The sequence below is a fragment of the Stegodyphus dumicola genome, chromosome 1, assembly GCF_044657685.1.
Source record: "Stegodyphus dumicola isolate Sdum_Otavi_A_Nest chromosome 1, ASM4465768v1".
NCBI classification, from domain to species: domain Eukaryota; kingdom Metazoa; phylum Arthropoda; class Arachnida; order Araneae; family Eresidae; genus Stegodyphus; species Stegodyphus dumicola.
This window is the reverse complement of record NC_140768.1, coordinates 274473022-274499195: the sequence shown is the minus strand read 5'-3', so window position 1 is coordinate 274499195 and position 26174 is coordinate 274473022. Positions and strand designations below refer to the sequence as shown.

Sequence of the window (26174 nt, the reverse complement as noted above, 5' to 3'; positions counted from 1 at the left end):
ACACTTTCGCATGAAAGAAACATTCATAGTGTGATGGATAATAGCAATTTGTATAGTTTAGTGACATTTACGCAAAAATCACATCTTGGTTATTTTTCGATAACTAACAACAGCGCGATTTTGATTATGAATTTGTTTTATAAAATTCTAAACTGTTGAACTACAAAAATATAGATTTTAAGAAAAATGTTATGCTTAAAGAATGAAAAATACCTTACGGTACATTTAAAATTGTATACGTCTTTCGATACCCTTGATAGAGTATTCGCTACTTTTATTTTATTTTCCAAACGCCAAAATGTTTTAAATAAAACAAATTTTTTTCACATCCGTATAATATTGTTGCATATTATTGCAAAAAGCATGTATCTGCCTTTGACAGAATACATAAATATTCATTAAATTATTTATAAATGTATTTGAAATGAAGAATTTATTCACTTATAAACAACTGTGAAAGTACTGTGAAGAAATCTAATTATTAAATGTATCTAATTTATAATGATTATAAATGTTATCTAAATATATAATAACCTTAATATTGAATTGTAAACATAAATTGAAATCCTGTTGACAAATACGTTATAAAACTATTTAAGCAAGAATTGTTCGTATTGGAAAGCAATCTGTTAAAAGGTATTGTAAAGCAAATGCTATGAGATGCACACTTAAGAAAGTAATAAAGAGTTTTGGAATATGTATTGTTGAAATGAAGGGTAAAAAAAATCTGATAAGTATAATTACATTTTATAATATTTATAATAACTCAGTTACATTTTATAATAACTCAGTTACAAGTTTTAAATAATACTTTAAAAAAAAAAACTTATTTTATTCCCTTTCAGAAATGTTCAGAGAAAGTCAAGTACTATTTAAAGTATTTCGCTAATTCCTAATAATTCTCTAATTTAAAATGAACGGAATAGAGCATTAATTATAAATTGACTTACATTTTTCGATTTAAAAGATGCCTCAGAAGCCAAAAAATCATGTCATATTTAATAAAGTATTTTAGGAAGAAGCTCTATAAATAGAAAAGAAATAATGCGTAATTTTAATATTAATAATACAATAAACTTTGGTCTTAATTTTTTTTGTACCTTAACCGAATAAAATCGAATTACCTTAATTTTTTTTTCTAATGTAATTAACGAAAACTTGTGAAAATATTTCATTTAAATTAAACCATTCTGAGAAAACTGTCCTGTGAAAAGTATAGCATTTAATTCCGTTCAGAATGAAATGTTGTTTAAAAATACGTTGTTTTCATATACTTAGGATTCTGAAGTGTTGTAGAAAAAGAAAATATATACATTTATATGTATATTTACGACGTAATTACAAAATATTTACATCCGAACGCGTCAAATCCCATTGAACTCAATGGTAAATGACTCAATGTTTTGGTCACCACGTAGGGATCGCCGGTGCTTCAGAGCAGGGTACGGGAGAAACTTGTTTAGGGCAACTCCATCTTACTTCCTACCTCCATGGAACTAACTATAACTAAGAGATTTAGTCGAAGCTAACGCAGTTCTAACGTAGTTTAGTTAGCCCATAATCTAAACTAGCCGGCGAACTATCAGAAAGGCCCATAATATACGGTCGACCGTAATAGCAGTTAAAGAGACTTAGCCCAAAGGCAAACGCGCGCTACTCAGGATTCCTAACTCTCTCTCGAAGTACGTTTGCTTTAATACTATGTCTTATTTGCATTCAACGCGATTCTAAAAACTAATTCTGTAAGTTGAAACGAGGAGTAATAGGAAAGGTTAACTAAATTAAAATACCTGTTATAAAATTAAAATATACTTTACAAGGAGATAATAAAAGAAGAGAAATGTATTAGCTCTCCTAGTAGGGACAATTAAAAAGACTAAGATATCTTAACCTACAAAGAAGTTTCATAAGCCATGGATAAAATTCCTCAACTAAACTTAAGTTGATGAAGAAATACTTTTGAAACCTTGGCAAAATGCTAATAGTAGTTTATAGGTAATGAAAAAATGAATTATTATTCAAGACTGTTTTCTCAAATGGCTGGGCGCTTTATTTAATAGCCTTTCACCACTACAAGTGCCGGAAGTGTGGGCCACTTCATTATGGAAGCACCTACAGGTGGCCACTGTTGCCTTCTATGAAGGGGACGGAGAGTTAAAACCATGCCTTCTCTGGGATTCGAAACCGGGGCCCATCGCTACGGCAGTCAGTGTCACAGCGACACAATTCAAGACTTTCTCAATGTGTATAAAAATTATCGATTATTTTTAGTTAATCGATTTAATAGAGATCTCTAGCCGAAGTTAGTACTAATGTACTATGTTATTTTATTTGATCAAAGAATCTGCAAAAGCATTGTGTTAAAATAAAATTAATTGATAAATTATTTTTTTAGTTAAACTATTAGAAACGTTTAAAAAAAATGTTCGGCTACCTCAACAACTTGACACCTAACGCTTAACCAACGTTCAACGCTTAACGCTTAACCCGGAGCTCAGAGCTTAATATAGCAACATAAATCGCTTACCCGTGATATGTCAGCTTACCATAACTTAATTTATATGTTGTACACCTCTGTTACAAAATTTCTGAATATACATCGCTTTCAATAGCATGCAATTATTGCTTAAAATCACTACGAACCTCGACCCAGCGCACCTAGCTACAAATTAGTGATGTTTTAAAACACAAAATCCTATTTTTTAAGTGAAAATAGGTCGACGTGTATATGGATACCGTCTATGTGCAATTCTTAAAAACGCGGCAAGCAGTTTGAGATTTTGCACTTTCTCCCAATTTCGCACCTAATCTTCGTCATAATTAAGCATTTTTTTCCATAAAAGTTCTGGTATAAGCGTAATTCGGCTAGCAGATTGTTGGAAAAAAATGTTGAGTAAAAAAAAAAAAAAAAAAAAAAAAAAAAAAGCCTTTACTTCGTGAAAACAAAATGGCGTCCAAAACAAAACTAGCAGGTTGCTGTCGCCAAATTTTCGCCAAAAAATCGTTAAGTTATCATAATGTAAAGATTCACCAATCTTTTGAATCAATTTGAAAAGAAATGAATAGCGAACTTGAAATATTTTCCAGCTTTCCTTTTTGATATATACATTTTATTCTTTAGAGTAAGGTATGCATTTTCAAAATTAAAACTATTAGCTTCAGTGCATTACATTAAAAGAAGAAAATTTTGAAATAAATCTTTATTCTTGAGGTGAACTCAAGCATCAATATTCGTTGATAAAGTATATGAATAAAATTCACAATATACGGAATAAATTATCTGAAACTAGAATAAACCATAAATCAAATGTTTTAAAAATTTCAAGAAAGATTTATGCAGAATCTCTCAAAAGAATTATTGCTTTCCCGCCAGAAACGTTTATTACGTGGTCAACTACTGATGTTGCGAATGCTCCACGAAAAAACGTTCGCAACTTATATTCAGATTTCTTAAACTGAATGATAAAATGTTTTCTATTGTACTATAGAATATATATTCAAAGGAACTGTTTTGTTCCTCTGGGTTGCCTAACGTTCCACTGAAAGAAGATAGGAAGCTAATCTATGCTGTTGATATATTGCTTGTGAAAGCGCCGTTGTAGAACAGCTAGTTAATGTTACTAAAAAAAAAAAAAAAAAGAACTTTAAAATAAATAAATAAATGCTATTCAGTCACTGGAAAAAAATAGATTTGCCAATATTTTTGTTTTGAATATCAGCATTTCGATACGACTAATTTTTTAACAATTCCTGGTTACAACTTCCTCTCTCTCTCTATCTCTCTCTCTCTATCTCTCTCTCTCTCTCTCCACAGCTAGAGGATGAATTAAGAAACGTGGGCAATAACCCGTCATGGGTCTTGAACTGGTTTACTGAGTATCGTCCGTCTTCCAGCGCCCTTTTATGTGAGAGAACTGTAAAAAACTTGGAGACATTCCTATCTTGCACTCTTGTTAATGGTTAAAAAAATTCATAAAGTAATTCAGTAATTCGGATTTTGATATCCTGGCAAGGGTGGAACAAATTTTTCAATGATGCTTCATTCCGAAATCCTTTCCACAGCATATATCATATCTAACAGAAAAACTTTCTGTTATTAAACAGAAATAGTATCTGGAGCTCTTAAAATCACTTTTTCATCAGCAGTGTCATCTAAAAAATAAGTTTCAGGAAATCCTCTATAGGTGATCCTTTACCTAAGACGGGATATGTCTTAATTTGACTTACCAAGAGCATAAATAAACATCGATATTGAGTGCACCATGTCTAAGGGGAGCACTTCCATAGAAAGACTATTTATGGTCTGGAACCTTGGGTGATCATTTTAGAGAAATTTCATTGTACCATATAATTTAAAGATGGAAATAAAGTGGATCCTCCTTAAGATGACGTCTCATTATTCCGGACGATTCTGATTTTTCTATAAAACTGGTAGCTTTGAAAGGCGATGCTCAATAACGATGTTTATTTATATTTTCAGTAATACTGATCACTTTAAGAAGTAATCGTCTGAGGAAGGTGGTCACCTCGAGATGGTTTTCTGTACTTAAGAGCTAACAGGCATTTTCACTTTGTAAAATTACACTGATATTCAATCACAGATTTATTTGATATTACGAGTAAAAAGAATATCCGAAATGTATTATCGAAAATAAAACTTATATATATTTTGGAGAGATTGTTGAGACTGCGACTTACTTTCTGAGTCATTGGCCCCATTCCGCCATTTGCTTTCCATTCTTTCATATAATCTCGACAGTTGCTTTTATATGGAGGAGGAAGCAAAATCTGACGAGTCTGTAATAATATAAATGATTTCAATTGTACAATTATAATTTTTTCACATTTTAATTAATTCCGTGTGCTTATTCACTACGTATGAATACAAGGTTTGTTCGTATTATATTTATACCCAAAAATAAATGTTGTCGAACTCCAAATGCGTAGTCTTGTTATACAATTTATGATTACTGTAAGAGACTGTTTAGAATTACTGTGCTTATTTTACAGAAAGTGGCATTACAGAGTTTATGTATCTCATAATTAAGCTCAGGAAGTACTTGACTTCGAAAGCTAAAAATTTGTCATATCCCTAAAATAAAATTGTTTCTTCAAAGTTCAGATGAGGACTCGCTGAAAAAACCTATTTCTGTATCATCCCATCTCCTGCAGTCGTATAGATAGAAAAAAAAAAACATTTTTTTATTTTGTTAACCCTACCAAGTAAATTTCACTCATGAAAATTAATCAGTAAATATAATATCAATCACCATAAATGTTTTTTAAATAAATACTTTATATTCTTCAGAGGTAAATGCATATTTCATAATGAAAACAAGTAATCTCTGCATACTTCGTGCCAAAAATGGTGAAATCTGAAATATCTATCCAAGGGATAACTTTCATAAATACAACTCATCAAATGGTGTCACGCCATACCTTTCTTAAAAGAGCTGCTATAAAATGCAAAAGATCATTCATTATTTTGCAAAGTATAAATATGTAAATGTTAATATAAATAACCTATACATGTAAATTTACTGTAGTGTAGATATATTTACGTACTAAGAAATTACATTTGCTTTAAAATGTTATGCGTCGTTATTCGTAATATAAATAATTCCTATGAATTATTCGAAAAATACATAATGGCGAAATGGCTATCCATATTTTTTGGACAAAAGTTTTGTACTGCATTCCCCAAAACGAGTTGATGTTTTAATGTTATCTTTTGATGATTGATTTAAATAAAAATGTATTAAATTTGAGATACGTCTAATTAAACGTGATACGTCTAATTAATTAGTTCTCACTTTGCAGCATGGCAAAAATACAAAAACTCAATTTTCATTAAAAGTTGGAACATACAAAAAATTTAAAACTCCAAACACGGTTAAAAGCAGTTAAAAAAAATATTTTTGCAAGTAAAATTAGAGTTTTTGCGCCAAAACAAGCAATTCAGCCAGCCAGCAGGAAGATAAAATTTTCGGTACACAAAATTGAAAGTTTACTTTTGTTCACGCTGTGCAGAAAGACACTGAAGTTGGTGCTCCAACTGACTTAATTCACTATTCTACTAAGCGTTTTTCAAATGTAGATAAATGGTGTCCTCGTAGGCCTAACTTCCCTTGAACTTTTAAACTATTCATAATGCTACAACTATTGCATGCAGATTAGCTTAAGGCATAAAAACCTTCATCGTAATATAAGAGCAACATTATTCAATCGCTTTTAAACGGAAATTATGTGTTAAGTGCACAATTTACCAATATATAAGAATAAAAAATTGAGCTTACTGAGATGGGTAACCGAGTTTCAATATATATATGTATATATATATATACACGTTTGATACGGCTGATTGCAAGGAAAAAGGGAGGGGCACAACTGCATGTTATTGCAGTATCATATACAAAATTTTAATTTTGTACGGCTACTCGTTTTTGAGTTATGCGAGATATATATACGTACTAACCGACGTACGTACTAACGTCACAAAAAAGTTCTCTTCTGAATTCATTTAAAATTCATTTTACAATTTATTTTGTGAAAAAGAGTCCTTTATTCTGTACATATGTACAGATGACACGCAAAAAGATCGTTGAAATGGATTCGAGAGCGGTCAAATGGATATTTTCTTTAAAATATTATACCCGAAATTTTTCGCGATTACGATACTTCCTTTATTTTATACAAGAAAGTAAATTCCAAGCAGATAAATAAATAAAATAAATAGCAAAAAGAAAGAAAAATTAGTACCCGGGCCGAAGTTACTTTGAAAAATCGCTATGCTTTGAAACGCATATGCAATTGCGTTAATATTGCACGCAAAAATTTTCAGCTGTCATCCTCGTCACCAGCACAGTCCCCGTATATACTTGTAATTAATTTATTTTACTTAGTTTTTTTCTGTTTTTTCTGTTTCCTTAAATTGTGAACCCTGAATTATGTATTTTGCCTTATTTAATGCATTATTTTTACTTTTTTTATCAGTCACTCTGTTAATTGATCATATTCATAATTAATGCACTATTCAGCTGATTATAACTCAGTTATACCTGTATTTTAACTATCCACAGTACTCATTTATTGTTCACGTTGTGGATGTCTATTGACAGCACTTGAGTTGTAACCACCTATCTATTACTCTCTAAATGTGAAAAGCAGTTAAAGCATAGTTCTCCTTACCCGCAATGCCCCCTTCTTCCACCATTGCATATTGACTCGTCCAGCATTTGTTGTGCAAACAAATGCTGGACCCGTCTTGAGCTCAATATGCACCAAAGTGTGTTATGTGAACCAAGTTAATTTCGTCAGCCTGGCCGATATGCTAACTGCCCCAGTGGATCGGCTGCCTCGATGTTGGCGGATAGAAAGAAAGAAAGTATTCGGAAAACAAAGGAGAAAGTAATGTGGCATGTGATGGCGTGATATCGCAGAAACCACAGCCGACTGTATCATGTATAGAGTATGTATAGAGTTGGTTATGGCAGAAACACGCCTGGGTCGAAATTGCGTTTTTATGATCACGTGATGAACAACAAAGGTCTCGAATAGTAAACTTTCTTGAAGAATGAAAAAAAAATTGAGTTATTTTTGAAAAATCGAAAAAATATCCGTAAATTATGTTAAAGTTCGGAAAAAAATTTCATGTAACAAACAGCCTTTTTCATCTTATGCGATGGAACAAGAAATTCCGGGGTTATTTGCATAATCGAAAATATGTCTGAAAACCTAAGGAAATCTTTCAAAATTTAAAATTTAAAAAAATTCGGATTTTGAAAAAGTCGCTTTGAAATGCTCACCCTCACTCTCCGTTCAATGTGTATATAGCAATTTTTGTAGTCTTTGGATTATCTGTGTCAGCGCTTTACGACAAACTCACATGCTCACTCACAGATTCATCACTTTGAGATTTCACGTAATTAGCATAAAATCATAAAACGAAATAAGTATCTGAAAAGTAAGGCACATCCATACAAGATATATGATTGAAGAAAAAAATGCTTATACAAATTTTAAGGCCTTGATGACAGAGAAAGTGACGGAAGAATTTTGATTGAGCGAGCGGCTTCATTTCTCTTCAACAGTACCGTATCACTGTAAAATTATTAGCGAATTCAAACTTTCAATTTTGACATTATTAGATAAGATCTTATAAAGCTTTATTTGGAAAAATAAAATTCTAATTTGTAATGAATGTTATCCAGAGCATCTGTTTAATATCAATAAAGTGTTATGTGTAATTAGAAAAACGGTTAAATAAAAAAGTATTTAAAAATTTAAATGGCCACAGGAATTAAAAAAATAATTAAATGAAAACTTATCACAACAAGTATGCAGTCTTTGAAAGGCGAAAACAATGTATCTTAACTGAAGAGAATTAAAAGGTTTTAAAGAAAAAGTTAAAATTACGATTTTTATTCAGTACTCACACTTGTATACGTATGAGTAAATAAAATCATAAACTTTCTTCAAAATAGGTTACTCAAAACTCGCGATATCATTATATTTTATGCGGCTTATGTTTTATACGATTCTATTCTTTTACGGGATTATATTCTTACTTAAATTTAAAATGAATTTGTGTGCTAGAATGCGCATCTTCCTTTTTCACATCAGAAGCAAAATAAATAATTCAGACAAATCTGGAAAACAACTGTGTTAAATTATCCCAAAAATATGTTTTTCATGTGGAATGTTTTCCTCGAAACAACACATAATGTATTCTTTGTCGGCGAGGTGTGATTCATACAGCTACAGTTTTGATGGATGTTTCGCCGAGATTCTTCTAGCGATGTAATGAATGATCCATCAGTGTTGTCTTCTGTGATAATGTATAGCACGATTAAAAATTCAAGACTAGCAAATAGAATATCCTTGATTACTCACGATACGCAAGCAAAATAGGAGAATTTATTATACTGGGGCTCCGAATGCTCATTATCCATCATAGTGACAAACAGCGAGGAAGTTTTTCAAACCGAAAAACTATGGATACTTGTTTACGAAAGTGCCACTTTACAGTTTTGCTTAGAAGTTTTGGATTAAACGAATGTATTTAAAGTACGAATATATTAACTTCTTACATTTATTAAAGATTTGTAAAGTCCAATGTTAAATGCTAAAATCCTTCAAACTATTCTGTTAACCTGAATTGTAATGGCTAACTCATTGCCAAGATAGAATACATTCATCCAATGCATATTGTAAACGCTCCTTTTTAAATAAGTGCCGCTTTTTCAAGACATTGTATATGTGGCTTTTCTCCTACGATGTTTCTTATATAACTGCCTATGCCTGCGATATTTGGCTCAATAATTAAATTTCTTAAAACATAATATCAAATATAAAGATTCGATATATCTTCTTTTCGCCGATAAATTATAAATCAAAGGATCTAATTAGTAGCGTACATTAATGATACGCAGATAAAATCACTTTAACAATCTATACCAGCGGTTCTCAACCTTTTGACTAACGCGTACCATCTAAACAAAAATTTAAAACCTGTAGTACCACCACTACAAAGTACTAGTACCACCACTACTCTTGAACAAAGCTCAGATCTCATAAATTTACGAGTATGAGAGAAAAAACTCAATCAGGACGTTGGGGCTTTAATTTTTTGAATTTAATACTTAAAAATACTGCTTCTTTGCGTACCTCCTATTTTTCTCTTGCGTACTACCCGTTGAGAATCCTTTATTTATACCATATAATACACAGATCGCTTTATCCATCTATATTTTCATCAAGATATTTTTTTTCATAAATCTGATTTCCATTACTGATGTTAGGAAAATGTTCCGTCCAGTAATTTCAGATACAGATTGAAAAATTAATGTAAAGTTAAAAAACGTGTACCACTAATAAAGGTTTTTGAGCTTGTGATTTTGAAAGTTTTTTGAGCTTGTGATTTTGTTTAACGGCTGTTATGTATGTCTTTGAATCGCAATCGGTTAGTGTACATAATTTTTTCGTCCACGTTTTATTTTTTAGTCCAAAGGGGCTTTGTCCCTATAGGACTAATGAAAAATCTGCATAAATGTATGTATATTTCTCGCATTGCGATAAACCAACGGTACATAGAGCCATCGAATTTTGAATGACGTAATCCTACTGCGAATATGACTCAAGGATTTCAAAGCGAGCAATGGCAAGGTTGTACAGAAAAAAAAAAAACATTTTTATCTCCAACGCGCGAGACTCTGTGTCGGAATTCTAAAAATATGCTCAATTTAAAACTATTTTGCGATATTGCTCTTGAACTGAATTTTATGGTTTAAGTGCGAAGAACGTGATATTTAATAAATAAAGGTAACAGATAAAATGTTAAAAAAACGCTCCTTTGGACGTAATTTAAAATCTGAAACTTTTCGGATTTTTATTTCTTTACAACATTTTTACAAATTTATTTATTTATTTATTTTATTTATCTATTTAATTTTTACAATGATTTGAATTATTTATTTTTAACATATAAATAGTGTCTTATGTAGCTAGTGCTTAGTTTGCCTCCTTGAGAAACAAATTAGAAGTCAAACGGGGTATTTCAGAGAGACCACGAACTAGAAAATTATTTTGTGGTCAAAAAATTTGATTGACAATTGAATCCAATTAAAAAATATACATGCATGTTTTTTATAAAATTTTAAAACTTTTTTGAGGAAGGGTAAGACCGAAAATCATAAAAGAATAATGGGTGTTCTCGTGAAGTTAAGTAAAGCTTTGAGATGCAATTCGTTTTTTAGACTTTCATTTCTTGTGCTTTCCATTATATTTCTTTCTTGATTAACATGAAACAAGGCTAGAAAAGCATAATAAATGTATGCACAGGAACATTTCTGACATGCAAGTGAGATAACAAGGCTATTGGAGCACACTTTGGTTCCTTCTGCCGAATCCGTAACAGATTTATTCTTTTAAGCATAAGTATCGTAAAATTCCTACACATCCATCTTTCAAATGATTTCTATTTTCAATGCACATATAAATTTTACTTTTATATGCATCTAATATTTAACTATGTGTTACAAAACATCCGTCCATCATAGCAAAATTCCTATCACTTACTTGAATTCACAAAACGAAATACTATAAGATACACATATTTCGATTTGTGTGAAATAACTATTACTCAGTTTTATTATTTTAGACACAAGTAAGTAGCTAAATAAAATATAGAGAGGCTTCATTTCGAATTTGGCACAGTAACAATTTTGTTTTCTTCAAAAGGGTCTGAGTGTCAAGGCGCAATATACCGAAACTGATTCATAAGAATCTACTTTTTGATGCTTCAAGAATCACCGTTTTTCTTGAAAGGAGCATTATTTCTGGTTTCATTATTAACAGGTGGGGCCACCATGGGCCGAACGGTAAAGTCGCGGAACACTGGTAGTTGGTCCGAGGCTCGAATCCCGACACACGGGCTAGCTGCATGGACGTTTTCGTGTTTCCCCCCATGTATTAAAGTATTGAAAATGCGCACTGTGTATATGAGCCACTTTCCCCTAGAAAGTCCTCCACGAAAGCATCCCTTCCCTTATGCACATAGCCCTTGAAGCTTTGCCGTAATCACATGAAGCCAAATCAATATTTATAGGTGGTTTAAGCAATATCCACGGATGCAATAATTTAATAAAAAATGTGGTCAAAGATATTGCGATAAAGGTGTATGTGCATGCAGATATGAATTTTGTTCCAGTATTTCATTCAGTGATGTATGCGATCACTATTATGTCTTACTATTTGGTAACAAAATATCCACATCTACAATAAAGAAAGCTTATTTTATTTTGCCAAGCTTACTGACGGACTGCAATGTTTAGTTTTTGTGGAACGAATTTTTAACGCATTCGCAATATTTTTCAAAATGCAGGCTTTGGAGTCTGAAGTTCGAGACTCGTTCATGTGACTGACTTCCTTGCGTTTTGCTGAAAGGTGCATCGAACAAATTCAGTTAAATAATAGTTTCCTTGAGTTTTTTAGAGACTTTCGAATAAATAAGTTATAGTTTTAAATTTCTCATTTTTATCACAGATGTGTTTCTTGCTTGGAGGTATTTTTCTGATGTTCGATCTAAATTATATTGAACCATTGTAACAGATTTCGTTTTACTGAATTCTAGTGCAAAAAATAATTGTGTTACTGCATCATAAGTGGCTATTTCAGTTTGAGTCTCCCGACGCGCGACGACTACCAGCATCACTGCAAGAAATAAAACGCAAGAAGAAATTACCCACAAAAAATGATAAAAGAAATTGTATTTTCATGTAGCTATATCTTCCGTTTTCAATCAAATATAATTTTAGTGCGTCGTTTTATAAGTATTGAAAATGCGCACGGTTTATATAATGTATGCTGTATTATAATATAAAGTCGGCCGGTGTATAAGCCAACAGGTAAGATGAGCTGCAAGCATTCAACCAAGAGGAAAACTCGTGTATTAGCTGAATCATTAAAAGCCTTCTATAAATTCAGCTTTACACCGGAAAGTTCAAATGACTGGTCGTCTAACTTTTTCTTTAACTCGCTTTATCTGACGGTGATTGCCACGTCTTCATCCATTCGAAAAAGAGGCCAGAAATGATCTTCCGATCGTTGAACGATATCATATAAGCAATGCTATGGATGGAATTACAAATGATATTATTTACGAAACGGAAGACGACAATGTTAATGATGAAATGGAGGGCGACGCTGTTCATCCCGACTTGTCTGTTATATAGAGTTCAGAGAGAGAACTGCATTAAAATCCCAAGTTCAGTATTGATATTGCCAAATTTGATCAATGTATATTAGGATTAAAAAATAAAAATAGCTTTTTTATTAATTTTGATTATTTAAATTATTAATATTCTTTCAATTATTAATTTCTGTGATTCAATTATTTGTAAATCATTCTGGGCTCAAAAAGAAACCGACCGCCTGACTTCACGGCTTATATAAGCCATCATTCTAAAGGTAATACCATTTTTTTTATCTTGATGTCTGTACATACGTAGATATGTATATGTCTCGCATAACTAAGGAAGGAGTAGCCGTAGAGCGTTGAAATTTTGTATGTAGGAGTGCTATACCCTGCATTTGTGCACCTCCCTTTTTCGTTGCAATCGGCTGAACCAATTATATATAAATATATTAATATATTAACATGTATATATATTTATAGTCCTACTCTGTTACATCGTACGGTCAGCTTGGTTTTTTAATTCTCATATGTTGGTAAAGTCTGCCTCTTTTGCTTTAAAAGTGATTGAATTATGTGGTTTTTATGTTCCGGTTAAGCTTTTTCTTCATTCAATATTTGTAGAATTATCAACAATTTAAAAGATTAAGTGGCGAGTTAAACCTAATGAACGGCCATTTTTTTACATTTGAAACTCGGCAGAGTAGTGAATTAAGTCAATTTCTGCACCTTCAATATTTTTTTCAATGGGACAAAAAGGAAACTTCAAGTTTTGTGCGCCGAAAATTGTGCCTCCTTACCCGCTGGCCGAATTGCTTGTTTTTCAGCTGAAACTCTAATTTTAGTTGTAAAAACTTTTATTTTAACTGTTTTAACTGTATTTGGTGTTTTATGTTTTTCTGTGTTTTACAATTTTTAATGAAGATGTTTTGAGATTTTATGTATTTTTGCTTTGCCGCGAAGTGAGAACTAAATTAATGGAATGAGAACTATATTTAATGAAATTCGAGGAAATAAGTTTAAACGAAATGCAGCAAAAAATGTGTATAATTTAATAAGCAATACAAGGAGGTCATGTGATGTCCAATTCAGATATTTTTTTATTTATTTATTTCCCCTCTTAGTGGTACTGAAATTGAGGAATGCATTTTTGAAATGAAGAACTGGAACAGTTGAAAAAGCTAAACTTTACTAGTCATTAAAGCACAAAACATATTCTAGAAGATTTGTAAACAAGCTGCATGTCGACTCTGGACTTACCAAACGTGTGTAGAACCTATATATATTTCCCAAATTGAGCAACCATCCTTCACTCATAGGGGACGGCACGTGATAAGGCGAATGGACGCTAATTTGCGCACCACGTGACAAATGACTTGGATGATATTCTCCTATTTCCAGATTCATATGCAGTCTTATTACTGGAAATTGAATAAATGAGAATGATGAAACAAATAAAGACTGTGATTTGAAAAGTATACATTTTTCTAATTAAGAAACATGAAATTATGTTAGAGCAAATTCTTCATTTATCATCCCCCTGCTTTAAAAAAGAGCATGTTACAAGACACAACTTAATTTTATAAAGAGGAGGCAATTACAATAAACGTTTCATTGAAAATGAAGGAAAAAAATATTTAAAAAAATTAAACAAAGATCAGAAGATAATAAAAAAACTGTAATAAGTTTAAAAAAACTAGAGAAATATTCATTTATTTTATTCAAACTTGAGTAATTTACTAAACTGTACAAAGACCTAAACCTGAAATTTTGTCACATATATCCAGGTTGTTTTAAAAGTTGGCTGTAATTTTTTTCCTTGAATGTTTTTCCTATACATGTATTTCTGTTTGCAACGTTTTGCAAAATAAGGTACGCAGTTTTCTGATTACAGTTTCAATGAATGGATGACAGACTTCTTTAAACTTAAAATTCTAATTTTAATATGCTTCTAGTAAAGCAGAAACAGCTATTAAAATATTCTTAAACGCTAATGAGTTAAATACAAAACATTCTACTACTTTGCATAAAAAATTCTCTCTCTCTCTCTCGGATAATCCGGAACGAAATAAGTCACTTCACCACTCATGAACAAACTTTTAGACCTCTTGATCAAATATAGGAAGAAGAAAGAAACTGAACCTATATATTCTGTCGACTGATTATGTATGGGAAAAGGAGATAGATGGTCCGATGTAAATATTATCAATTTCTCATACCGCTGAGAACTTTCTATCTAAGCATATGGAATTTTTAGTTTTTAACTTATTAAAGAATATTAAATGTCATATTAATTGGACATTCTGTTCTACATGGACGATATACTAGGTAACATTCATGTATTTATAGAACTTTTCTATCCATAGCGCTGAAATAATTTTTATGAAAATCCTTCCTTTCTTTTGAGAAGCTTTGTCACTGAAAGTATATATCTATAATCAATACTTAAAGAGACAAAACCTGCAGCATCGTTTTCGAATATCCTGTACAAATAACTCATTAAAGCGCAGTATGATTCAACTAGTTCAGTGTACAACTCCTGAAAGAGGTAAGCTGCAGAATATTAACTGGAATCATGTAGCAGTACAGAATCGGAAACGCCATCTTCATGTGACAGTGTATAACAGCCATGTCATATTCAGTATGCCGAGTGTGCGAAATAGTCATCAATTTACAACAGGGCAAGGCGCAAGAAATAAAATATAATTTTCATACTTAATAATGTACTTACAAGTCAGTGAATACAAAAAGGTCTTTCCTAATAACCTAGCTTTAAAAAAACTGAACGAACATAATGAAAGCTTGTTATTAAATGGATATCTATTGTTTTTTTATTGACACCTAGCATATTTTGTCCTACAACTAGCTTTCAGATGTCTGGAGACATTTTTTTTCCAATGGCGGGCACTGAGTCGTGCTGAATTTCTGTTAATATCATCTGATACTGGGCTGATTGTTTCTCAGTGTCGGTTAAGAAAATAGTTTTGTAAAACGATCATTTCTATAGTCTTTTTCAGCGCCTAAGCTTGTATATATACTTGATATGGGTTCAAATACCAATTTCTATTAATATAGTATAATTATATACTTTTAGGTTTTTCCTCGAAATGAACCGAGGGTAGCACAAAAATGAGTCAAAGCAGCATGTTTGATATGCCTAATGTATAAGAAGCAACAGGAATGAAAGAGAACAAAAATGATACTTTTTATCTCACAAGATATTTGCTGAATGGAATGAGGTCAGTGGTGCTTAACATTACGACTATCATACATATATCATATCGTCGAATTATGGAATCACATGACTTTTGGAAAATTCCTGATTCTCAGTTCTCGGATTTCACCCGAAGCCACATAGAAGAGTGCTTCAGCGTTCTCATAACTTTTCAATGGGAGTGTCCTACACCAGTCTTTTAATGTATTCCCAGGAGAAGTAATCAAGGCATGTTACTACCTCTGTGGGTGATTTATAAATTAAAGTATCTTCAAATAACGTATGAGCAGTTTCGCGGAAGCACAGGTTCATCTACTGCATGAAGAAACCTTTTCCAACGTTGCATCTCCAGTTGATTCCGATTTGTCTTTGTGCAACTTTAATATGTTTGATTATGCATATTTAATGAATGTTAATTAATATTAGGAATATTATGTAATGCATATATATTTGTATTATGTAGCCAGAAGAACCTGTATTTCAGCTGTCTATCCTGTATACTTCAACAGGACCTCTGTAGCCCTTGCTTAACAGTGTAAATGGTCGTAGGTGGATCAAAAAAAAAAAAAAAAAAAAGGCTATCAGCACTTGAAAAATAATTATTGTGTACAGAATACTTTATCCCAGAGTATAGACAGATGGCACTAGTTGTCTAGCAGCGGCTGTGTGGTTATGTAGAGTAAGTTCGCAGACGCATCACAGCGATTCAAATGGCAAGATGTTTAGAAAAGTGGTCTTGCTAGGAGGTGAGAGCCATGATTCGTTATCCTGATCCAGTATATTGAGCGCAGCCATTCCGTTACTGCCGATCTTTATGGTGCCACTTTGACGGTTACGTGAAGACACTTTGACGAGGTTACCGATGAAAGTGCCTTGCCATTTTGAGTGATAAAGTCCTCCTCTTGCATGACAATGGCAGGCCCCATACTGCTCAACTAACTCAAGAACTGCTGCAACAGTTTTAAGTCCTACATTCAGATAAATGCCTAAATAGATTTGATGATTATGTGAAAAAATGATAGGAAAATACGCTTTTTAATTCCTTTTTTATTTTTTGTCGATTATTAACAAGTAGTTTTTATTACAATGGCAAACCTTTTCTTTTATATCCACCCTCGTAATTTTCAATCTCTCAGTTAATCCGTCCGTGGGGTGTCCTGAAGAGCATTACCGGAGCCCTTGCCTCTAGAGAGTGGAGAACGAGGATCATATACCTGATTTTCACTGCTGGCATCAGGTGTCCTCCCTTCGTCGCCTAACTTCCCAGACGTTTGCCCGTGTTTACTGAATAACCCTGCATGACAATTTTTAATAATTTTAATTATTTTTAAAATAGAGAGAGAGAAAAATTAAGTACTTGAAGTTGAAATCCATAATCAATAAACTCAATTGTGATGATATTTTCAAAATATTGCTTAAAGTTTGAGACATATCTTGAATGCAAAACTATTTAAAGAATTTCGTATTTTAAAGTATTTCTGAAATTACAATCTAGTATTATAAAAAAATTACTCCAAAATTTTTTGTTTGTTTAAGTAAATCTTTGAACTATCCAAGAAATAATTTTGCGAATGATTTTCTAAGAGAATTTAGTTGGTATTCATGTTACACATGAAGGAAACCATGGAAAAGCTCACACGGTAAGTCGCTCAGGATTCGAACGCTGTTCAGCATTTAAATCCATTTGGCCACTATTGTTATGTTAAACAAAGTCCACTACATTTCATGGCTGTCTCCTTTACGAACTGCCAATATATCAATATCTTCTACCAATAATATGCAGTAAATTTTCAAAGCCTACCAGACTTTCAAAGCCTAACAGCGGTAATTCTAAAATTTTATCTAAGAAGAAAAATTGCAACAAAAATACCATATAAACAGATTTTCTTTTTTAAAAAAGGGCATCATAAAAGAAACAAAAGACATTTGAATATTTTAGTTATCAAACATTTTTAATATCATTTTGTTCATTTACTGTAGAAATTATGCTTTTAAATTCGGAATATTTAATTTATCATTTTGCGTGGCAATCTAATCTTTCTGCAGCAACACACTATTGTGCAAAAAACAGATTATAAGCGAATAAAACGGAATAATAAAAATTTAATTTAATATTTTAAAGATTACATTTGTTGCCTAGCTTCAAAATATAAAATAATTCCCAAAAAGCATTTTTCGAATTATAGTTTTTACACTTGATGAGCCAAAAAAAAGCATTCAAATTGTCGATAGTAACATTAACGTAACAGCATTTTAAATGGCTGCGAAATGAAATGGCTGACACAGGAATGGCTAAAATGGTTCATAAAGCTTTGTGGCAGTAGAAAAGGTGTTTTTAATTTTTTATTTAATTTTTTTTTATTTCCAATGTCTAGGCAAAGTTACAAAGATCTAAAAATATTACAAACAATAGAACTAAGAACAAAAAGACCGAAGTCATTGCCTAAGGAGCGGCCTTGCTTCCCAGTATCCCGACTCTTCTGTAAGACCACGAAGAGCCCCCAGCGAAGCATGTGGTCCTTGTCCATTTCTTTCCAGAATTACAAAGTGGACAAAGAGAATCCCTTGAAATGCGATGCCGGTGGGCGGCAAGGCAACCATGCCCTGTAGACAGGTGGAAAGCCGCAACTACATTGCGTCTTAGACTATCGGGAATAAGAGAAAGACTTATCATTCTCCAACTTTTTAACGCTCTACGAGTATGAAGATCTCGTAAGATATTAGACGGAAATAAACTTTTTAAAAGCAGTTTAATCCTCTAATAAGAAATTGCTGTATTAGGATGCTGTAGTAAGCTGGCAGCTCTTTTTGCAAGTAAGTCCGCTTGTTCATTGCCCCCAAAGCCACAATGGCCAGGCACCCACTGGAGAATGATTTGTTTCCCCTTTAAAGCGAGAGTTCTCAAAAATTCTTGTCATTACAAAATTTCAGGTGATAATGGGTGTTCAACAGAACTAATTGAAAACAGAGAAGTAGAAAAGTACAAGACGAAACCTGGGCAAAATACGGGGTGGGATTGATTTGCTCGAGTTCAAACCTGTAATAAATTTTCCTAGTAATTCCTTTCTTTGCAGTAAGTTTTCCTAACATTAAATCATACACGCTGTACAGAATTCTGATTTTGTAATCTAGCAGAATTCAGCATGCGAAAGATTATTTCCCTCCAAGTATTTCTCAGACAGGTAAGCCTTTTGCCGGTGATCATTATCATCCACAAACATGGAATCTATGGCCGTAGCAACGACAAATAGAAAAGCATGTGTGTGTGAAATTTCACCTGGATAAGAGTTCTTGGTCCAGCAGCGAACACGTGATTCAGAATGTAATATTTAACTACTATAGTTGCCACATCATGAAAGCGCCTTTTCAACGAAAGGCTTTTCCATGGCGTTTGCCTCTCAATGGCAGGTCACATTTTCTCTAAGTAGCAAACATTATCGACAATAGGCTTGGAGAATAATCGTAATTTCATAAAATTAGAAGAGCAACATCCTGTGTTTGGCGTAGAATTGAGAGCAAACAGGTGCAAGTCCTTCTTCATCAGGAGCAAAGAAATCTGCTCAAAGGGGCACAAGTGGTCAAACGATCCAAACTCGAAGAACGTTCCCGAAAATGCTAGTTTTTAGCAAAAATCAAGACAAAAGAGAAACACGCCAAAGTAAAACAAAATTAACAAAGCAATACCTTGTGTTTGGCTTAGATTTTAGTGAAGATTTATCGATTTCGAGGCCAAATAGGTGCAGTTCCTCTTCATCAGGAGCAAAGAAATTTCAAAATAATTGTAATTTGTCTGTAAATAAGTCTTGAAGTCTTTCATATATATTTCAACTGTAGCATTACAAGCCCAACTGAACCGAGCTCATGTTTTAAATCATCACAGAAGGACACAAATAAGTAGCCTTGCATAAATTCCAGGATTAGGGAATTTATAAACAAAGCTTTTCGAGATACCGCTGTTCATTACGAAGAAAGGTCTTAAGTCAGCAATCGCACTGTCTTCGACTTACGAAGCTGTACTCTCACGCCAAAACGATTACTGACCGCGGAATTTTGGAGGTTTCAGATTGGTAAATTTCGGAAACCATCCAGTCCATACTGTTTTACCCCATGAGATTACCTTCAACTTGCCTCCATTTTCCCCCATCTCTCCAACATATTTGATAATGCCGATAATTCTGTCTACTTATTATTTACATCACAACGGCATCACATAACAACTAACATCCACAATTCGCGATTTGAAACCAGAATCAAACCGAGAGCTGTTTAAAGGTGCTTCATTTCAGCTGAGGGATATATGTACATTATTAATATAATTTATTATTAATAAATATAGATTTTACACCAACACCACACTTTATGATTACATACATAAATTTTATGATTTAATTCTAAATATTAAAATTTATGTGAAGATTTTTTTTCAATCGTTGCTCATTTTTAGCACAATTTTTATTTTTTTATTAATTTGGATTTGAAACAATTTTTCTGCTTCGGTATTTGAGAGCTTTGTCATTACGCATGAAAAGATGCATGCAAAAGTTTTTCTTTAACATTCTGTTTATCAAAATACATGTATCTTCGTTTCTTACAATTTCAAAATTGTTTGATAAATTACTTAAAGTTTAAACACTAAATTTTAAAATTAAGACTGGTATGTTTAATTAAGCTTACCTGTTGATATGGGAACACGCTTTGGATGCCCATTAGGTTGACCGTACAATGAATACATCATGAAACAGTTGAACGCTACAGTTTCGGAGTGACTCAAAGCCGGAACAAGGATTGGAGTTTCACTGAAAAATATAGCAGATAATAGATAATAAGCTTTTATAATAACTATTCTCCTCTAATGAAGCTCTAAATTTAAATAATATTTTTTATTGAAACCACTAAGAATCAAGTTCCTCAGTTTCGTAATAAGTGACAGAAAATAGCAAAGATGTTTTAAATTTGGATTGCTACTTCAGAAAAATGCTAGATAACATATAGTGTTAGTATTCATCCCAAGGACCAAATAAAAAATGCCTCGTAAATATTACAATATAGAATAGAATTCAACATTTATTTGTGAAGTTTTTCCAGTCTTTGGTGTGTTCATTTATCTAATCATTCAGACGGCAAAGTTTTAATTTAAATAAGCGTATCGTACTTTCAATTTTGTTATCCTTCAATTCCCTTTTTTATTTTTATTTTGTCTAGAAGTATGCAAATGCAATGTATATGTAAGAAGATGCGGCAGATATCGAAAGATATGGAAAAAAGAACAATGTGTCTACTAAGAAATCCTTGACCTAGTTGAAACTATATAATATTCTGGATTATCTGAGAAATTATAACTCCATATCTGGCCACATATTCCAGGCATAATTTAGCCTGTGAAGAGTGGCCTTTATTACATTCACTTCTTGGTTAGAAATCAGTTGATATAAGAGATTGTAAAGTCCGTTAACTGTGTGTGGAAATTGTCTTGCCACGTCAGATATAAGATGAAAAATATAAAAAAATAGACACTTAATGTCCATTAATTACATTTACAGTTAAAAACTTTGTTTGACTATAAGTGAGTTTAATGGTTAGTCAAGCTGTCCGGCACATGCTTGTGAGCAATAAGTTGGTTCAAAATTCATTATTTATAAAATTAAGTTGTGAGGCAGCTTAGTTAATAATCCTTTTAATAACTTTCACACACATTAAAGTTGTAAACAGAGAATTTTACCTTATACTTAACTTTCTGTTAGTCCATGTAAATAAGTTTTGGTGTTAGTTTCAGAATACTTTGTAAGTTGTATGATTCAGTTTTTATATCTGTCATAAACATCAATAAACTTAAGTTTATTAAAATTACTATTTACACTGATCATTACTTCCATTGCTACAATATATGTCGCTGTTTCCTTGGTAAAGGCTTTTCCAGTTCATTAGTTCTTTAAAATATTGAATTGAGTAAAGCCAAAACAAAGAGTTCTTTTCTCGACAGTAAACATACTTCAAAGCAAGTGGTAGTTCTAGTGTTAAACATAAACTTGCGAAATACTCCTAGAGAATTAAGAGCAATAAATAATATTTGTTTAAAGTTACTTTACCTGCGGCCAACAGGAAATGGAGTCTGTTTCTGAGAGCTAGCAATAAAATCCTTACAGAAACTAAAAGCGTACAACTCAAACACATTGACTATACTGTAAGTAATTCAACAAACCAATGTACAAATAAACCCTTTAGGTTTGGGTAATTTGAACAGGTTTTACCTCACAGGGTCCATAATGGAAGTAATGTACTGTTTTCGAGAATTAACTTACTTTAGGTCTTTTATTTTAGGTTAACTTATTTTAGGTTAAGAGGTTTTTGTGTTAGTTAACCAGTTATTATTTTGTCTGTACTTTCACTTCTCTTTTTTACACCTTCCACTAGGATGCAAATCACTTCGTGCATGTTAAGGGGGCTGTATACCTTAGAAACCGAGATTTTGGTCAAAAACCTCCTTTTTTTCTTTCGCTTGATAAAAGTCTTATTTCTTATGTTTCCAAAACTGTTTGAATTTTGTCGCTACGTTCATGTAATCCGGAGTTATGATACTTTATTCGACACCTTATCCTCGAAAAGCATACCAGAAGTGCACAAGACATAAATATTTAAAAGGCCGAAGTGAGTATATCAGAGTTGTTTACTTTTATTTTCGGGGCTTAAAACTTTATTTAATTGCATTTTAAAGACCAAAAAGTATTTTAATGCTGTCAACAAAGCAAACTTCTAGCGTATTTTCAAGCTGTGTGTTAAGAATTCACTAACGCATTTTCGCATGTGTTTTAATTCTGTGTTTATATTACTAATAAGTGTCTTTTTTTATTTATTACTGAGTAATATTCATTAATTTTTATAGGTATAGGTAGATATTGTACAGATTAGATATACATATGGTAAATTAGGTATAGATATTGGTTACTACACTTCAAACAAGTATGAAAGTTTTGATGTTAACCATATCGACAATGAGAAACGACATTCCATGATTTGGCTTTACAAAGCAGAGAAAAATTTTAAAGGCTGCAAGAAAGCAGAAAAAATGTAAATTCTGAAAAACAAGAGAGCATTAGTTATAAATTAGGGGAATTTTAAGTTTACAAACTGTTTAAAAGTAGGTAATCGAGTGTTTGAATTCATTAAATGCGTTTATCTCGTTTTTCATTTTTCGTGTTTTAATGCTAACAAGAAACACAATATCTTTAAAAATTGTGATTGAAATCTTATGCAATTTGTATACATGTTTAGAACATTTCATGTAAGGAGACAATCTATTTACTAATTGAAAGTTATTATGTGTTAAACATGAATTTTAATAAGAAAATATGCTTTTTCTTTGTTATATTACACATTCTAGATTAAAAAATTTTTAAATAACTTCCTAGCTTTAAAATAATAGAATGTCATTATGATGGGTTTACATTTTACAAAATATGAAAATATATTATACTTTTTTAACACAGTGTTAATTTATTGTAAATATTGCTGTTTTTTGTTTGTTCGTTTTTTTTACTTTAGTCCAAAAATACATAATTAATGATCATTAAATAACTCAGCTTCTACATTTTTTTCATCATTAATCACTTTGTAGGGTTTATATTTAGTTTAACTAACATTTATTTTAAGTTTAAACTATCTTTCCTGTCAAGCCTTACTTTCCCCTGGAACTGCCAATGCCAGAATATGTAAATTTGAGTAGAACGCGCAAGGATTCAAATTATCAGCGGAAGCATTATGATTTAAATAGAAGGAAACAAGTTCGGTATGCGATATTCTTACTTAGCGAGCGCGGAGGTAGTTAGCGAGAATTGAAGAACCCCGCGTTGCGGCCTATGTGCTTGGCGGGAAGTAGTGGTAATCATTCCAGTGAGCTTCAAGTCTGCTGAATTAGCAGCGGTATTGTAAAACGCGGGAGTTAGTTATTTTAGAGAACCTCGTAGTTAGAATCTTGTCTTTACTTTCTTTTCAGGTTATTATTTTTATTTGACTGCCAAGTTGGCACCGTCTGTAAGCGTCAAGAGGACGCAATTGTAATTTATTACGTTGAATAAAAAGGGACTTAACCCCTTCACAAGGCTCTATCTTTTATACAAGTTTTCACAGTCACCTCTTGGTTGCGTGCAAGTTGGAGGCGCGCAACGTTATAACTTTAAAGCCAAAATTAAATGCACAAACTTAAAATTTAAAAAAAAAAGTGTTCAAAGGTATACAGCCCCTTAAAGGCAATGTGTGAAAACCAGGCATTCTATAGGGTGTCTAGATAATAAACAGAATACCTGGCATTTTGGGACACAATGAGAAATATTCGAATTAATTTTATATTATGTATATTTTCCCTGAACATTGTATGTAATATCTAATGCTAAATAGAATGATAAATGCTATTTGGGCAAGGTATTAAAAATGAGTCAGGAGCAGAGGTTTATTGAAAAGACATTATGAAGAATTCGATAGCACTAATGCTTCTTTTAATGTGATAAATTAGTTTACGTTTGATTCCCTCTAATATCATATCATGGTGGTTTCGTTTTAGTAGTCTTCTTGCCCTTTTCCCCCACCAACTTTTGCACTGTAATTTTCTGTAGTCTTCTGGTAAAATGTTTTCTTATGGTAAGAAAACACTTTTTGTTCTTCAATTCGCAGTTCAGATAGATCTTCGTAGAATCTTCTTCACATGATAATATGCCATGATATGCAGTCCCATATATAAAATTTCAACAATCTATGACTACTCGTTTTTAAGTTATACGAGATACATACATACGTAAATAGATACGTACAGACGTCACGAAAAAATTCCGTTTTGAATCCATTTTACAGTCCGTTTTGGACAAAAGAACCCTTTATTTTGTCCGTACACACAGATCTCACGCAAAAACATCGTTCAAATGTATTCGAGAGCGATCAAAATGGATATTTTCGTTGAAATATGATACAGGAAATGTTTCGTGATGGCAAAACTTCTTTTTCTTCGCACAAGGAAGTAAAAAGCTGCAAGCAACTGCTGTTGCCATTCAAGGAAAAACTAAAATACATGTTGTCGTACTTAAAGTAAAAAGTAAAATGAATTTGACTGACATATGCAAAAAAGTATGGAAAACATAATGTGCCAACCATTTAAACGCCCTTTAAGAACATTTAATTGTTCATATATGAATAGTGAAAAATCTTTACAAAAGGCTTAAAATTCACCTCAATTCAAAAATTTCTCTACTTGTACATCACTTACATTAGTTTGGGGAATAAAAAAATGAAATTTCGAACTTTTGAAAAAAACTTACAAATTTAAACATCTTTTGCCTCCTTAAGTTTACTCGTAAGTTTATTCTATGTCATTAACCTACCTGAATTATTCTTATTAAATATGCAGAGGATTGATTATCCTAAAACACTGTGGTGCTATTAATATCAATTATTTAACTAATTATGAATTCGCATCACGACAACCTTGAAAACCTTAATAACAATTGTAATTAAAAATACAATATAAAGAACATTATTTGAAAGAAAAGGTGTTACTTTTTTCCCTCTCGCGCACAATGTAAAAAGGGAAAGGAAAAGCGGTTGCCATATACTAAGAAGTTCGCCAAGTGAACTATTCTTGGCGCAAACAGAAAAAAAAAAAAAAAAAAGCTCCAAGATAGAATCGAAATATGTAAAAAAAATTTTATATTATTTCAGAAAAAAGCCCGATTTTGTGTCAAAATACCTATATTAGAATAGTGCTATATATAAATCTAATATATATTCTAAGTCGCGCTTTCGAGACATGAAAAGCACAATTTGAATTTCATCAATCGGCCCAGTAGAAGAGGAGATTAGGAACTGTCCCGCCTTTTTTTTTCCCGCAGTGTACATAGATTCAGAACTGCAATATGTGTAAATTTCAGTATTTTTAAATGCATTTTACTCGAATATTCCGTGATAAGCATTCAACATTTGAATTTTGTTTCAAATTCATGAAGATTCTCATTTCTGAAATGAATATCACTTTAAAATCTAAGTTTAGCACAATAACATTTTTTTTTTTTTTTCTTCTTTTTTTTTCCGACAACATGGCAGCAGATAGTCATAAAAATAAATTATGAATAAAGATAAGGATGAATGTAAAATAAAATTACGTTGTTACATCAGATTTGGATTAAAAATAAAACAATTTCATGTCGGTTATCACTTATGTGTATTCTTTCGCAGACAGCTAGTTTCAGTGAAGACAGCTTTCGCAGACAGCTACTGAAGTTATTTGCC

The 26174-nt window shown here is 32.1% G+C and overlaps 1 protein-coding gene across 1 annotated transcript in view; it reads right to left on the bottom strand.

The window, feature by feature from the left end:
• LOC118198581 (degenerin mec-4-like) overlaps positions 1-26174 on the bottom strand; it is a 56827-nt gene that overhangs the window by 18223 nt on the left and 12430 nt on the right. The window contains exons 4-6 of the mRNA XM_085811951.1: positions 20580-20701; positions 13952-14112; positions 4699-4797 (exon numbers count right to left, since the gene is read on the bottom strand). Of these exons, the coding sequence (XP_085668077.1) occupies positions 4699-4797; positions 13952-14112; positions 20580-20701 (382 nt within the window). The remainder of the gene's footprint in view (positions 1-4698; positions 4798-13951; positions 14113-20579; positions 20702-26174) is intronic.